Below are 14,420 nucleotides of genomic sequence, written 5' to 3'. Positions count from 1 at the left end.
TGGGATCGAGGCCGCATTGGGCTCCTGGTTCAGCGGGGAGCCTGCTTCTCCCTCTCCCTCTGCCTCTCCCCCCTGCTCATGCTCTCTCTCTAACTCTGTGTCTCAAATTAATAAATAAAATCTTAAAAAAAAAAGAAAAACTGATTTCCAGTTACAATATTATAATATTCAAATATCCAGTTTTTAATTAAAAAAAAAATTACCAGGCATATGAAGAAAAAGGGGAAGTATGGCCCATTTGAAAGGACAAAATAAATTGACAGAAACTATCCCTGAGGGGCGCCTGGGTGGCTCAGTCATTAAGTGTCTGCCTTTGGCTCAGGTCATCCTCCCAGGGTCCTGGAATTGAGCCCCATATCCGGCTCCCTGCTCCACGGGAAGCCTGCTTCTCCCTCTCCCACTCCCCCTGCTTGTGTTCCCTCTCTCGCTGTGTCTCTCTCTGCCAAATAAAAATAGAAACTATCCCTGAAAAAAACCCAGATACTTGACATACTAGGCAAAGACTTTCAAACAATGGTTTTAAATACACTCAAAGAGCTAAATATAAATAAACAAACTAAAGGAAATCAGGAAAACAATGCATGAACAAAATGAGTATCAACAAACTGAAAAAGGACCAAACAGAAGAAGAAAAACAGAAGTTCTGGAGTTGAGGGGTGCCTGGCTGGCTCAGTTGGGAGGAGCATGCGACTCTTGATCTTGGGGCTGTGAATTTGAGCCCCACGTTGGAGGTAGAGATTACTTAAGTAAGTAGATAAGCTTAAAAAAAAAGTTCTGGAATTGAAAAGTACAATAACTGAAATGAAAAATCCACTAGAGGGGTTCAATGGCAGATGTGAGCAGATGATAGAAGCAGCAAACTTGAAGACAGGAACACTGAAATTATGAAATCTGAGGAGCAGAAAGGACGAAGAATGAAAAGTAACAGAGCCTAGAAGACCCATCAGATTCCAACAAGCATTATGGGAGTCAAAGAAATAGAAAAAGGGACAGAAAGAATGGCAGAAAACCTCCCAAATTCAATGTAAGTCATGCATCTACACATAGAGATGTTCACTGAATCCCAAGGAGGATAAACTCCATATCTAGACACACAATCAAACTGCTAAGAGCCAAAGACACAAAGAGAATCTTGAAAACAGTGAGGGAGAAGCAACTCATCACATAACAAGCCAATTTCTCATTAGAAACCATGAAGGCCAGAAGGCACTGGGATGACAAATTTAAAGATCCAAAAGAAAAAAAAACTGTCAAAAGAATTCTATATCTGACAGAATTGTGCTTCAAAAACAAGGGAGAAGGGGCGCCTGGGTGGCTCAGTTGGTTGGGCATCTGCCTTCAGCTCAGGTCATGATCCCAGTTCTGGGATCGAGCCCCCGCATCAGGCTCCTTGCTCAGCGGGAAGCCTGCTTCTCCCTCTGCCTGCCGCTCCCCCTGCTTGTGCTCTCTTTTGCTCTCTCTCTGACAAATAAATAAATAGAATCTTTAAAAAACTCACATAAAAAAGGGAGAACTTAAGACATTTCTGATAAACAAAAGCTGAGGAAGTCTGTTACCACTAGACCTGCTAAACAAGAAATACTAAACGGAGACCTTCAAACTGAAAATGAAAGGAAATTAAAGGACACTCCACAGTAACTTCAAGGCAGTAAAGGTAACTACATGGGTAAATATAAAAATCAGTATTATTATATTTTTGGTTTCTAACTCCACATTTTACTTCCTAGATGATTTAAAGGACAAACATATAAAATAATTATAAATCTGTTACCAGGCATACAACGTGTAAAGATGTAATTTGTGACGGCAACAACATAAAGGGAACTGGAACTGTATAGTAAAAGACTTTTTTAAGTTAAGTTGGTACCAATTCAACCTAGATTGCTATGAATTTAGAATGTTAAATGTAATCCCTATGGTAACCACAATATCTAAAAATACATACACAAAATAGAAATTAAAAATATACACAAAAGGAAATGAGAAGGGAATCAAAACAATTCACTACCAAAAATCAACTGAACTCAAAAGGCAGTAATGGAGGAAGAGAGGGACAAAAAATGTGTAAGACAAAGGAAACAATGAGTAAAATGCCAGAAGTCCTTCCTTATCAGTAATATATTATATGTAAATGGACTAAGCTCTCCAACCACTATACACTGTCTGCAAAGACTTACTGCATATCCAAAGACACAGACAAGTTTAAAGTAAATGGATGGAAAAAGGTATCTCATCCATTTGGTAACCAAAAGAGAGCTGGGCTAGCTATACTACCATCAGACAAAAACTTCAAGTCAAAAACTGTTACAAGAGATAAAGAAGGACATTATATACTGAAAGAAAGGTCAATTCATCAAGAAGATATGGCCATTATAAAACATAAATGCACCAGGGTGCCTGGGCAGCTCAGTTGGCTAAGCGGCTGACTCTTGGTTTTGGCTCAGGTCAGGAAATCAAGCTCAGCACAGCATCTGCTTCAGATTCTCTCTCTCCCTCTTCCTCTGCCCCTCCCTGGCTCGTGTGTGCTCTCTTTCAAATAAATCAATCTTTTAAAAAAATGAACACTTAATAGAAGATTAATAAGGAAACAGAGAACTTCAACAACATTATGAATCAGCTAGACCTAAAAAGATCTATAGAACACTCCACTCAACAGAATATACTTTCTCAGGTATACATGGAACATTCTCCAAGATAGACATGTAGACCACAAAGAGTCTCAATGAATTCTAAAAGATTGAAATCAGACAAAGTATCTTCTTTGACCATATGGAATGAAGCCAGAAATTCACAAATATGTGGAAACTAACAACATACTCTTAGATAATAAAGTTGGAGGACTCAACACTTCCTGATTTTATAACTTACTACAAAGCTACAATAATCAGAATAGCGTGGTACTGGCATAAGGGTGTTTACAGATCAACAGAATAAATTTCAGAGTGTAGAAAAAAATTCACACATCTATGGTCAGCCAAATAATTTTAATAAGGGTATCAAGTCCATTCAATGGAGTATGAATAGTCTCTTCAAAAAATAGTGCAGGGACAACTAGATTTCCAGATACAAAGGAACCGTGTTGGACACCTAGCTCATACCATATACAAAAATTAACTCAAAATGGATCAGCAACCTAAATACAAGCGAAGACCATAAAATGCTTAGAATAATACAGAGGCGGGCACCTGGGTGGCTCAGTTGGTTAAGTGCCTGCCTTTGGCTCAGGTTATGATCCCAGGGTCCTGGGATGGAGCCCCATGTTTGGCTCCCTGCTCACTGGGGAGTCTGCTTCTCCCTCTCCCTCTGCCTGCTGCTCCCCCCCCTTGTGCTCTCTTACTCTGTCAAATAAATAAAATCTTAAAACAAAACAAAAAACAACCAAAAACTAACCAGTCCTAAACTGTTTACTATGTCCTGCCTTCACTTTACCTCAGAAATCTCAATAAAGGCTCTGGCCTAAATCAGCTTGCCCCTGCCCCCTCTGCCTCCTGACCACCTGGTGCTTTCTGCTGTGATCCTACATGCATGCAGTGGCTCCCTCTCTGACCTGTGAGCATAACAAACTTCTTCCTTCTGCACCTCATTCCTGTCTCTTCCTGTGGCCAGAGGGACTTTATCATACCTTCCACCCCATATTTACATTTTAAAAACAATCTCAGTATTTAAAAAACTGATAGGAGTGACGCTGATTGGGGCACCTGGGTGGTTCAGTGGGTTAAGCGTCCCACTCTTTATTTAAAAGATTTTATTTGAAAGCAAGCGAGCACGAGCATACCTATGTTAACCCACAAGTAGAGGAAGCCTTACTTAGTCTCCCTCTAGAGGCATTTCCCATTCTCTAAATTTTTTTTCTTTCTTCTCTCTCTTTTTTTTTAAAGATTGTATTTATTTATTTGACAGAGAGAGGGAACACAAACAGGGGGAGTGGCAGAAGCAGGCTTCCCGCCGAACAGGGAGCCTGATGTGGGGCTCGATCCCAGGACCCTGGGACCATGACCTGAGCTGAAGGCAGACACTTAACGACTGAGCCACCCAGGCGCCCCTCTTTCTCTCTTTTTTAAAAGTAGGCTCCAGGGCACCTGGGTGGCTCAGATGGTTAAGCATCTGCCTTTGGCTGAGGTCATGATCCCAGAGTCCTGGGATCGAGTCCTGCATCGGGCTCCCCGCTCCTTGGGAGCCTGCTTCTCCCTCTGCCTCTCTCTCTCTCTCTCTGTCTCTCATGAAAAAATAAATAAAATCTTAAAAATAAATAAATAAAAGTAGGCTCCATGCACAGGGAGGAGCCCAATGTGGGGCTTGCACTCATGACCCTGAGATCAAACCTGGCTGAGATCAAAGTCAGAAACTTAACCAACTGAGCCACCCAGGTGCCTCCCCACCATTCTCCTACATTTCTAATTGGAAACAGTTACTAAAGGTATTGCTAAAGGGGTGAAAAATAAGTTTTACACGCACGCAGAAAGAACAAGTATGACTGCCCTCTTCTGAAGTGGTTGGGTGATTGTAGTGAGAGTTTATTATTTTTTTTAAAGATTTTTATTTATTTATTTGACAGAGAGAGAGAGAGCGCGTGCACAAGAAGGGGGTAGTGGCAGAGGGAGAGGGAGAAGCAGGCTCCCCGCTGAGCAGAGAGCTGGATGTGGGGCTGGATCCCAGGCGCCCCTGTAATGAGAGTTTAAAAAGAAATCTCCCGGGGCACCTGGGTGGCTCAGTCAGTTAAGCAGCTGCCTTCGGCTCAGGTCATGATCCCAGGGTCCTGGCATCCAGTCTCACATCCGGCTCTCTGCTCAGCGGGGAGCCTGCTTCTCCCTCTCCCTCTGCCTGCTGCTCTGCCTACTTGTGCTCGATCTCTCTGTCAAACACCTGTACCTCTGAAACAAATAATACATTATATGTTAGAAAAAAAAAAGATAGTAGGTAGGGAAAAATGAAGGGGGGAAATTGGAGGGGGAGACAAACCATGAGAGACTGTAGACTCTGAGAAACAAACTGAGGGTTCTAGAGGGGAGGGAGGTGGGGGGATGCGTTAGCCTGGTGATGGGTATTAAAGAGGGCACGTATTGAAGGGAACACTGAGTATTATATGCAAACAATGAATCATGGAACACTACATCAAGAAAAATAAATTAAAAAAAAAATCTCCCAAGATAAGATTTGGGCTGGTTCTTCAACCAGGAAATCAGGTTGGGGGTGAAACACCCATACATAAATGGGAGGGGGGCAGAGTAGAGTCTACTAAGAGAATCTGAGTGAAAGAGAAATGAAAATGGAAGTTGAAAAAAGAGCTGAATTCCGGAGCTAGAGAAACTGAGGAAATGAAACTTCAGAGAAGGTGCCTCGGTCATTCTGGAAAGTAGCTTGGTGAACCAATTGCAGTAGTGGGTCTTAGAATGTGCATGTCTCCACATCCATTTGGTGAAGCCCAAGTGAATTTATTATTTTTTTTTAAAAAAAGATTTTATTTGTCAGAGAGAGAGAGAGACAGAGCACAAGCAGGGGGAGCAGCAGGCAGAGGGAGAAGCAGGCTCCCTGCTGAGCAAGGAGCCCGATGCGGGGCTCCATCCCAGGACCCTGGGATCATGACCTGAGCCAAAGGCAGACGCCTAACTGACTGAGCCACCCAGGCGTCCCTAAGTGAATTTTTATTAAAAAAAATTCTAGGGGACTGCAGTGGCCTCCTTTGGAGTTCCTGATTACTCCTGTGCCTGGACACTAAGAGGCACAGGACAAATTCCTAAAGGCAGCACTATGGATTGCTGTCCCCCATTACCTGACACATGATTTTTCATGACTCTGAGTCTGGGCTCTCCTAGAGGGCTGTCCCCTCCCCTTCGAGCAGAGCTGACAGCAAAGCTGGAAGGAGAACCAGGCTGTGCTTCTTTAGTCACCACGGTGACAAGAAACTATCACAAATATTTGCTTATGACTTCACTGGAGAAGCAAGGCAGGGGAGGTTAGATTGGAAGACGGAACAACCGCAGAAGCACATCTGGAATCAGCAACCAAAGGAATGCTGGACTCTCATTTAGGGACCAGTAGGCAAAGGGACTTTTTTCATCATGCACTCCTCTACTTGTTGGGGCTGGATCAAGAAATCCAGGATACGAGGTGCCTGGGTGGCTCAGTCGGTTAAGCATTTGCCTCTGGCTCAGGTCATGACCCTGGGGTCCTGGGATCAAGCCCTGCGCCAGGCTCCCTGCTCTGCAGGGAGTCTGCTTCTCCCTCTGCCCCTCCCCCCACTCATTCCCTATCTCAAATTTTTAAAAATCTTAAAAAAAAAAAAGAAATCCATGATACAAATACATTTTCTAGCATCTGTCTTAGACAGCCTTTGGGTCTTCTTAGGCAAGGAACTCTCTCAAAGCGAACAGTTCCCTGAAGTTGTACTTCCCATTTCTAGGAAATAAACATCAAATGTTACCATGCACTCTCTATAAACTTTTAGAACCAAGGAACCAGTAATAATAATACAAAATAGGCAAGGACCCTGTTATGGCCTGAATTCTGCCCTGCCTCCAACTCCTATGTTGAAGGCCTGGCCCCCAGTCTCTCCAAATGTGACTGTATGGAGACAGCATCTTTAAAGAGGTGAGGATACTGGGATAAGGCCCTAATCCAATATGACTAGTGTCCTTATAAAAAGATTAAGATACAGATGCACACAGAGGGAGAATACCATGTAAACATGAAGACAGCCACTGATAAACCGAAGAGAGAAAGGGCTCAGAAAAAACCAACCCTGCTGATATCCTGATCTTGGAATTCTAGCCTCCAGAACTGTGAGAAAATAAATTCCTGTAGTTTAAGCCACACAGGCTGTGGTACTTTGTTATGGCAGCCCTAGTAAATTACTATAAACCCTAACTGACAGATAAAGAACCTGAGTCTCCAGTCACACACAGAGTGAGTAGCAAGATTACTGCAGTACTCCTTTTAATCACTGATGTTTAAAGTTTTGAGATCCATAAAACTTAAAAATTTTGCACATGTTCTCAAAAAAAAGCGTACTATGCATAGCCAGCTGTCCTGTGTGTGGGATGGGAATGATTCTACTACACCTTCAAGCTCAGATCCTGTACACCGGCTGGCTCTAGGGCTTTCCAAATGAAAGCTTTATGTTCATGGTCTGTACTTCAAAAAGCTACCAAGCAATCACTTGATTGAAGGCATCTGCCTGGAAGAACCCAAAGGAGCTATATTTAGGAGATAAGGGAACTAGCTTTATCTTCTAGGCAATGACCTGACAATCTTCAAAGGAGATGGGACCTGGAACACTATGAAGAGTCATCTTTTCAAATGATTTCCCTTGTCCTGGTGTTGAGTGGGCGCTCCTCGGCAGAGGGAAGCTTTCTAAAGAAATGTTATTATAGCTGCCCGGGTACTGAGAATGAGCTAAGGCTTTAAATCACACAGACTGACTATATGGCATATGCTAAAGTTAGAAGCTTTACAACTCATAATGATGCATTAAAGGTTTCTTAATGGCACTGGGAAGGAGATAAAAGAGATAAAATGGTTACTCCCCAATTTAAGGCCTCTTAAAGAAAGTAAGAAAAACCTGATTCCTTACAGGTTAAATGGCTTTTTTCAGTTGGCCTCTCATACCTTTCACTAGGAATTCTCTAGCAAATATGTATCAACATAAGATTCCTGGGTTAAAACACTATGGCCATATGCCTGTTAACCGAAAAGGGTAAGAGGGTAGGTACCAGGATAGAGCCCATAAGGGTACTAACATTTGATAATGAGCCGACCTTTTTGTCGATAGTGCCAACCTCTTTGTTGATATCTCTAATCTTCATAACAATCCTGAGAATCCATTTAACAAACAAGAAAAAAGACTCAGAGGGTAAGTGAACAAGTCAGGAAGCTAATATCAATCCTGACCTATTTGGTCCCAAACTCCAGGTTCTTCTCATTTCCTGAAAAGGAAAGCTATTGGTAACAGCAAATCCATCAGAATTCTGGGTTGGAAGCTATTCCATCACTGATAAAGAAACAAATCTGGTCACATCCCAGAATTTCAGTTAAACACAAACTCAAATGCCTTAAAAGGGGTAAAGAGGTGAATGACTTTTAACAGGACAGTCATAATATTACATCAGGGATTGCACTCATACTCAGTTTTTACAACACTGTGCCAGCCAAACAAGATTTGACAGGGGCTATGGTGAAATCAGCTGTTTTAAGCCCTGGGACAGTAGCTAAATAGCAATTAAGAGCTAAAGAACCAGGTTCAGAAGTGTTATGACTTACACAAGATCATTCAGCTATTAAATTGTGAAGCTGGGACTGGGATCTAGATCTCTAATTCTAAAGGCCTCCACTTTCACATCCAACCTCTGAGAATTACTTCTTTCCATCCCCCCAACACACATAATTCTATTCAATTTGGCTCCTGCCCTTGGACTAGGTTCTATCTATATTGATCTATGTACTCAGTCATTTTAACTTGAGAATTACTGGCAATCAATTCTCTAATTAGTGCATATGAACAGGGAGCAATTGAAAACTTTGCCAAGATGTCTGCCTATGAGTTCCACCTTCTATCCACTATATCTGATTTTTAGGAACTCATTTTCATAGTAATAGGTTTTTCTTTGCAGTGACTTCTCTCCCTAGACCACAAATCCAACCAACCACAAACTTAAAGTACATCTGACGCTGTGTGAACACCTATACAACCAGAATTAACTAAATCAAAATTCTTCCAAAACAGATAAAGTCAGCCATGATGAGACTGGAAGGGTGGGAAGACAGCACACAACACAAATGACAGAGGTAAATTTGGACATTTTCAAAGATGCTCTTCCAAAACTTACCTGGCTCAGTTTCTTATCATAGGCTGGCTTAAATTTTACCTGTCTTCTTGCTGGTCTATCTAGTAGATAATTACAAAGTTGATGGCAAAGTTTTGGTATGATTGATTTACAACTTTGCTAGCTAAAATCAGCACCATAGGAATAGTTCCAGGAATCTCACCACCTGAAATTCTTTTTTTTTTTTTTGAAGATTTATTTTTAAGTAATCTCTACCCCCAACATGGGGCTCAAACTCACAACCTTGCGATCAAGAGTCACATGCTCCACCGACTGAGCCAGCCAGGTGCCCCTACCACCTGCAGTTCTTTATCCTAAGAATCAGTCAGTCACTTGTGAGTGTATTTTTTCATTCACCCCCCTACCCAAGCTATTGCCCCATTTCTCTGTTCTCATGAAGAGCAAAAAAACTTTTGTCCCATTTTTATTAAGAATTATTTATTTATTAAGAATTTATTTTATTTTTAGAGAGAGCAAGAGAGCACGTGCAAGCAAGAGAGAGGGAGAGAGAAATTATCTTAAGCAGACTCCACGCTCTGCACAGAGCCCGATGCAGGGCTCAATCTCATGACCCTGAGATCATGAACTGAGCAGAAATCAAGAGTCAGACGCTTAACTGACTGAACCACCCAGGTGCCCCATGAATTACTTAAACACTAAAAAAATGAAATAGTGTAAGAAACATCTGTAAACTCTTTTAAGATTCAACAATTAAAACAAAACAAAACAAAACAAACATGGGGATTAACTCATGACCCTGAGATGAAGACCTGGACTGAGATCAAGAGTCAGACATTTAACCAACTGAGCCGCCCAGGTGCCCCAAGATTCAACAATTTTTAACAATGACATATTTGTTTTACTCCATCAGATGTACGGATATTTTTTTAACATACACGTATATATATTTTAACTGGACATTTCAAAGTTGTAAATGTCACAACTTGCACGTCACCCTTATTACTTTAGTATGTGCCTCCTAATAAGGACCTTCTTACATAACCACAATTTCTTTTTTTTTTTTTTTAAAGATTTTATTTATTTATCTGACAGAGAGAGACAGCAAGAGCAGGAACACAAGCAGGGGGAGTGGGAGAGGGAGAAGCAGGCTTCCCGCGGAGCAGGGAGCGCGATGCGGGGCGCGATCCCAGGACCCTGGGATCATGACCTGAGCCCAAGGCAGACGCTTAACGACTGAGCCACCCAGGCGCCCCCATAACCACAATTTCAAACCTAAGAAAATTAACGAAACATCTATTATCTAGTCCATACTCAAATTTTCTTGTTTCAAAATGGTTGTTATAGCTAGTTGGGTCCCCCCGCCCCCAGCCCAAGCCAGAATCCAGTCAAGGTTCACCCACTGTATTAGTCTTTTAACATTTTATTATGGAAAATTTCAAATATATACAAAAGTAGACAGAATAATCTCAATGCAATAACTCAGATTCAATAATCAACCAGTAGCCATTAATTTATGTTTCTATCTACTCCCAGATCCTGAATCACTTAAGCAAATTCCTGACACCTCATCTATATATATTTCAGTATGTAGCTTCAAACAATAAAAACTTTTTAAAAATAACAATATGATTATTCTAACATCTGGTCATTTTTTTTTTAAGATTTTATTTATTTGAGAGACAGAGAATGAGAGATAGAGAGCACGAGAGGGAAGAGGGTCAGAGGGAGAAGCAGACTCCCCGCTGAGCAGGGAGCCCGATGTGGGACTCGATCCTGGGACTCCAGGACCATGACCCGAGCCGGAGGCAGTCGCTCAACCGACTGAGCCACCCAGGCGCCCGCATCTGGTCATTTTTAATCTATAAAATCCCTATCCTTCTCTCCCCCGATCCCTTTATTTACGTGTGATACTTTCTGAAGAGACTAGGTCAGTTGTCTTAAATGAATGCCCTGCATTCTCATTTTGTCATTAATTTACATGCCCATCTCTTTTATTTCCTATAAAACCGAAGTTAGGTCTTAAGGCTAGAGTAGATTCAGGTTCACCATATTTTTTTTTTCAAAAAAGTTTTTATTTATCTGAGAAAGAGAGATCTGTGCAAGCAAGCATGTTGGGGGGGGGAGGGGCAGACCGAGAGGGAGAAGCAGGCTTCCCGCCGAGCAGGGAGCCTGACTGGGGCTCAATCCCAGGACCCTGGGATCATGACCTGAGCCGAAGGCAGAGGGTTAACTGACTGAGCCTCCCAGGCGCCCTGGGTTCACAATATGTTTTTGGCAATAATACATTAAGGGGATGCTGTGTGTTTCATGCTTATCACAACAGGAGACATGTAATGGTGGGCTGCCCAAATGATAATAAATTTGATAAGATGGCAACCAGATCTCTCTTGACAGTCATCTACATACCCTAAGTCTCCATTCACTTTAATTTTGTTGTGATGCTTCTTAATATGTAATAAAATTACATATTTTATGATAAAATGACCAACTTTTAAAAATAGGCATTAACCGGGCGCCTGGGTGACTCAGTTGTTAAGCGTCTGCCTTCGGTCAGGTCATGATCCCAGGATCCTGGGATCGAGTCCCACATCGGGCTCCCTCCTTGGCGGGAGGCCTGCTTCTCCCTCTCCCACTCCTGCTGCTTGTGTTCCTGCTTTCGCTATCTCTGTCTCTGTCAAATAAATAAATAAAATCTTAAAAAAAAAATAGGCATTAACCATTATTGTTGAATCTGTGTGCTCTGTTCAGTCTTCTAACTCTTCAGATTGACTTCTATTCCTTCTGTTCCACAGAAAACTGCTTTTATCAAGGTCACAACAACCTCCCTGTTGCCCTATCTAATGGAGAGAAATTTCTGCCCTCTTCCAAGCCCTCAGTAGGATTACTAATCCCTTCTCTCTCGGAAACACTGTTGTCTTGGCACCACTCCCCACCTCATCCAGTTTGCTGGCCTCTTAATGGCTCCTCCTCCCTACATCTATACACTGGTTTCTATCTTCACTCTCTTACTAGGTGACTTCATCCATTCCCGTGATAACTTAGAAATTTATGTCCCAAGCTCAGCCTTTTCCCTTGAGCTCCAGACCCATATATTCAACTACCTATCAAAATCTTTACTTGGATACCCAAAACTAACTAACTCCCCTCACCCAAAAAGCAACAGCAACAACAACATTTACAAGTTACTCAACCCAAAACCCAAGTAAAAGCCATCCCTGACTCCTTCTCTCTCCACTTTCATCTAATCTGTTGTCAAAACCTGTCTCAGTTTTATCTCCAAATATATCGTGAATGTATTTACATGTCTTTCAATTCCTGACCCCCACACCATCCAAGTCACTACTCTCTCTCACCTGGCTACTAAAGCAACCTACCTTTTCCTTTCTTCCCCCACACCCCCCATTCATCACCCCAATAAAACCAGAGACACCACTGCTCCCATGTAGAAAATCCTTTTTCCAATTCAAGGTCCTGCCTATATATTCATCTCATCTTAGTCAACTGTACCTTCATTCATCATATGCTCCTGTCACAATGGCCCTATCAGTATTTGGAGGCTGTTTCCGGTTGCAGTCTTCACACTTCCTGTTTTCTCTCTGCCTGCAATGCTCTTCCCTAGCTCTTAGAATTGCTAGGCCCTTTCCTCATTATCCTAACCCAAAGTCAGCTACGCTATTTTTGTCAGAACACCTGTTTTATTTCCTTTGTTACACTATTTTACAGTCTGTGTCTATTCTCTTCTGTAGGATGTTTTAAGTTCTGCAGTGGCAGAGACCTTTGTTTTATCTCCAGTACTTATTCAATATTTACTGAACACCTACACTGCCTCAGACACAAGGCCTACCTGTAACAGCTGCGTAGTACGTGTTTGCCGGTAAGTGAAGAAGTGTACAGCAAAGAAATCTTCCTGTGCCTGGAGTGGAGCACAACTTCCAAAGGCAGATTTTAGAAGGGTTTCTTCCTAGAAACCCAGAAACCATAGGTTGTTCCTCCAGAATTGATATGAAAACAATAAAAACAAGTTGCAAAGCAGGACACAAGTGCTTCAGAATACATTTTGGACTGCTAAATCCAGTGACCTTGACAGCCTTGATTCTGACTTTCTAATTTGTCACTGATGATCACCTTTGCCTTCTTAAAACTCCACCCATGATTCTGACAGTACCACCTTCTCCCACTTCTACCTTTCCTACAACTCCTCAGGTTTCACACTGTGTTCTCTTCAGTGCCCATCTCCCACTGTCAGTGTGCATCAAAGTTCTACGTTCGGTCCTCTTCTCAGCCGGAGCAGCCCCCTTCTCAAGCCTCCACTTTTATGCCAAGTACCAGATCCCTCCTGTTACTGCCTCCTGTCTGAAAGTGTATTTCCATATATGCCTACTGGCTGTATCTCTACCTCGCTTTCTCTCTCTTTTTTGTTTTTTAAAGACAGTCTTTTTATTTTTTATTTTTTTATTTATTTGAGAGAGAGAATAAGATAGAGAGAGCATGAGAAGGGGGGAGGGTCCGAGGGAGAAGCAGACTCCCTGCTGAGCAGGGAGCCCGATGTGGGACTCGATCCCGGGACTCCAGGATCATGACCTGAGCCGAAGTCAGTCGCTTAACCAACTGAGCCACCCAGGCGCCCTTGCTTTCTCTTTAAACCAGTTTTTTCTCTTATCTTCCCTCATTCGGTTAATGCTATTACCATTCACCTGGCCGTAGAGTCAGCCATGAACTTCCTCCTCCCCAAATTTCAACTATTGATAAACTGATTTTTACATGTGCCAGTCTCTCTGTAACCAGTCTACCCAGCTTCCTCTGAGCCTTTTCTCAACTAGGCCTCAACCATGGCCTATAAATCACTGAACAAAACACTAACATAGTTTCTAACGGGTCACTAGTACGACCCTAGTCCCCCCTTAAAGCACCCACTTGAGAAAATCTCAGGGCTGCGAAAAGAATTTACTGTTTGTTCCACCAATACCTGAAAATAGGGCCCCCACCTCCCAGTCTGTGGGAGGGTGGGAGCCTAAGCACCAATTAGCAAACCCAGATGGGTTTCAGATGGACTAATCCCCCTTTCTCACATTTTGTAATTTTTCACTTCCCTTACTCTTCTGAGCCCCCTTTCTCTGGCCCCTCTATTCTTCCATCCTCCCTTTAAAATGCCCAGTTAACCCTGTAGAAATAGACGTTGAATTCAGTGCACGTTTCCCTGTTATAATAGTAACATTATCAATTAAAATCTATCTGCCCTTGTCACTTTAACTAGTGTCCACTTTATCTTTGACTCGTTACCCAAACTGGTTCCTACTGACAACCTGCAATGATACTGTTTTAGTTTATAACTCATCACCTCTCACATCTAAACCATTCAATCTTTGAGAGCAAGAATCCACGGCACAGTGCACACCACACACATGCTCTCAAATGTTCCAACAACTTAAACTTCAGTTTCCCAAAGGATCCAAAGTGGTTAACAACACATTCAACAAAATAAAAATATAAAACCAAAAATCTGGTATAGGAATATACCAATTTGTATAGAAGAAAGGGAAAGATGAGGGCCACCTAGGTGGCTCAGCTGGTTAAGCATCTGACTCTTGATTCTGGCTCAGGTCATAATCTTAGGGTTGTGAGATTGAGCCCCACATTGAA

The 14,420-nt window shown here is 42.2% G+C and overlaps 1 protein-coding gene across 6 annotated transcripts in view; it reads right to left on the bottom strand.

The window, feature by feature from the left end:
- KPNA6 (karyopherin subunit alpha 6) overlaps positions 1–14,420 on the bottom strand; it is a 57,684-nt gene that overhangs the window by 27,338 nt on the left and 15,926 nt on the right. Inside the window, exon 1 of one of the 6 annotated variants that reach the window (XM_027598217.2) lies at positions 12,625–12,939. The exons of 2 other annotated variants lie outside the window; for them this stretch is intronic. In XM_027598217.2, coding sequence (XP_027454018.1) covers positions 12,625–12,760 — 136 coding nt within the window. In that variant the 5' untranslated portion in view covers positions 12,761–12,939. Of the gene's footprint in view, positions 1–5,770; positions 5,842–12,624; positions 12,940–14,420 lie in introns of those variants that run through there. 3 more of the 6 variants (XM_027598242.2, XM_027598261.2, XM_027598225.2) reach the window with 3 other exon arrangements.

The sequence above is a fragment of the Zalophus californianus genome, chromosome 4 (assembly GCF_009762305.2).
Source record: "Zalophus californianus isolate mZalCal1 chromosome 4, mZalCal1.pri.v2, whole genome shotgun sequence".
NCBI lineage: Eukaryota > Metazoa > Chordata > Mammalia > Carnivora > Otariidae > Zalophus > Zalophus californianus.
This window is presented reverse-complemented; position numbering and strand designations above follow the sequence as displayed.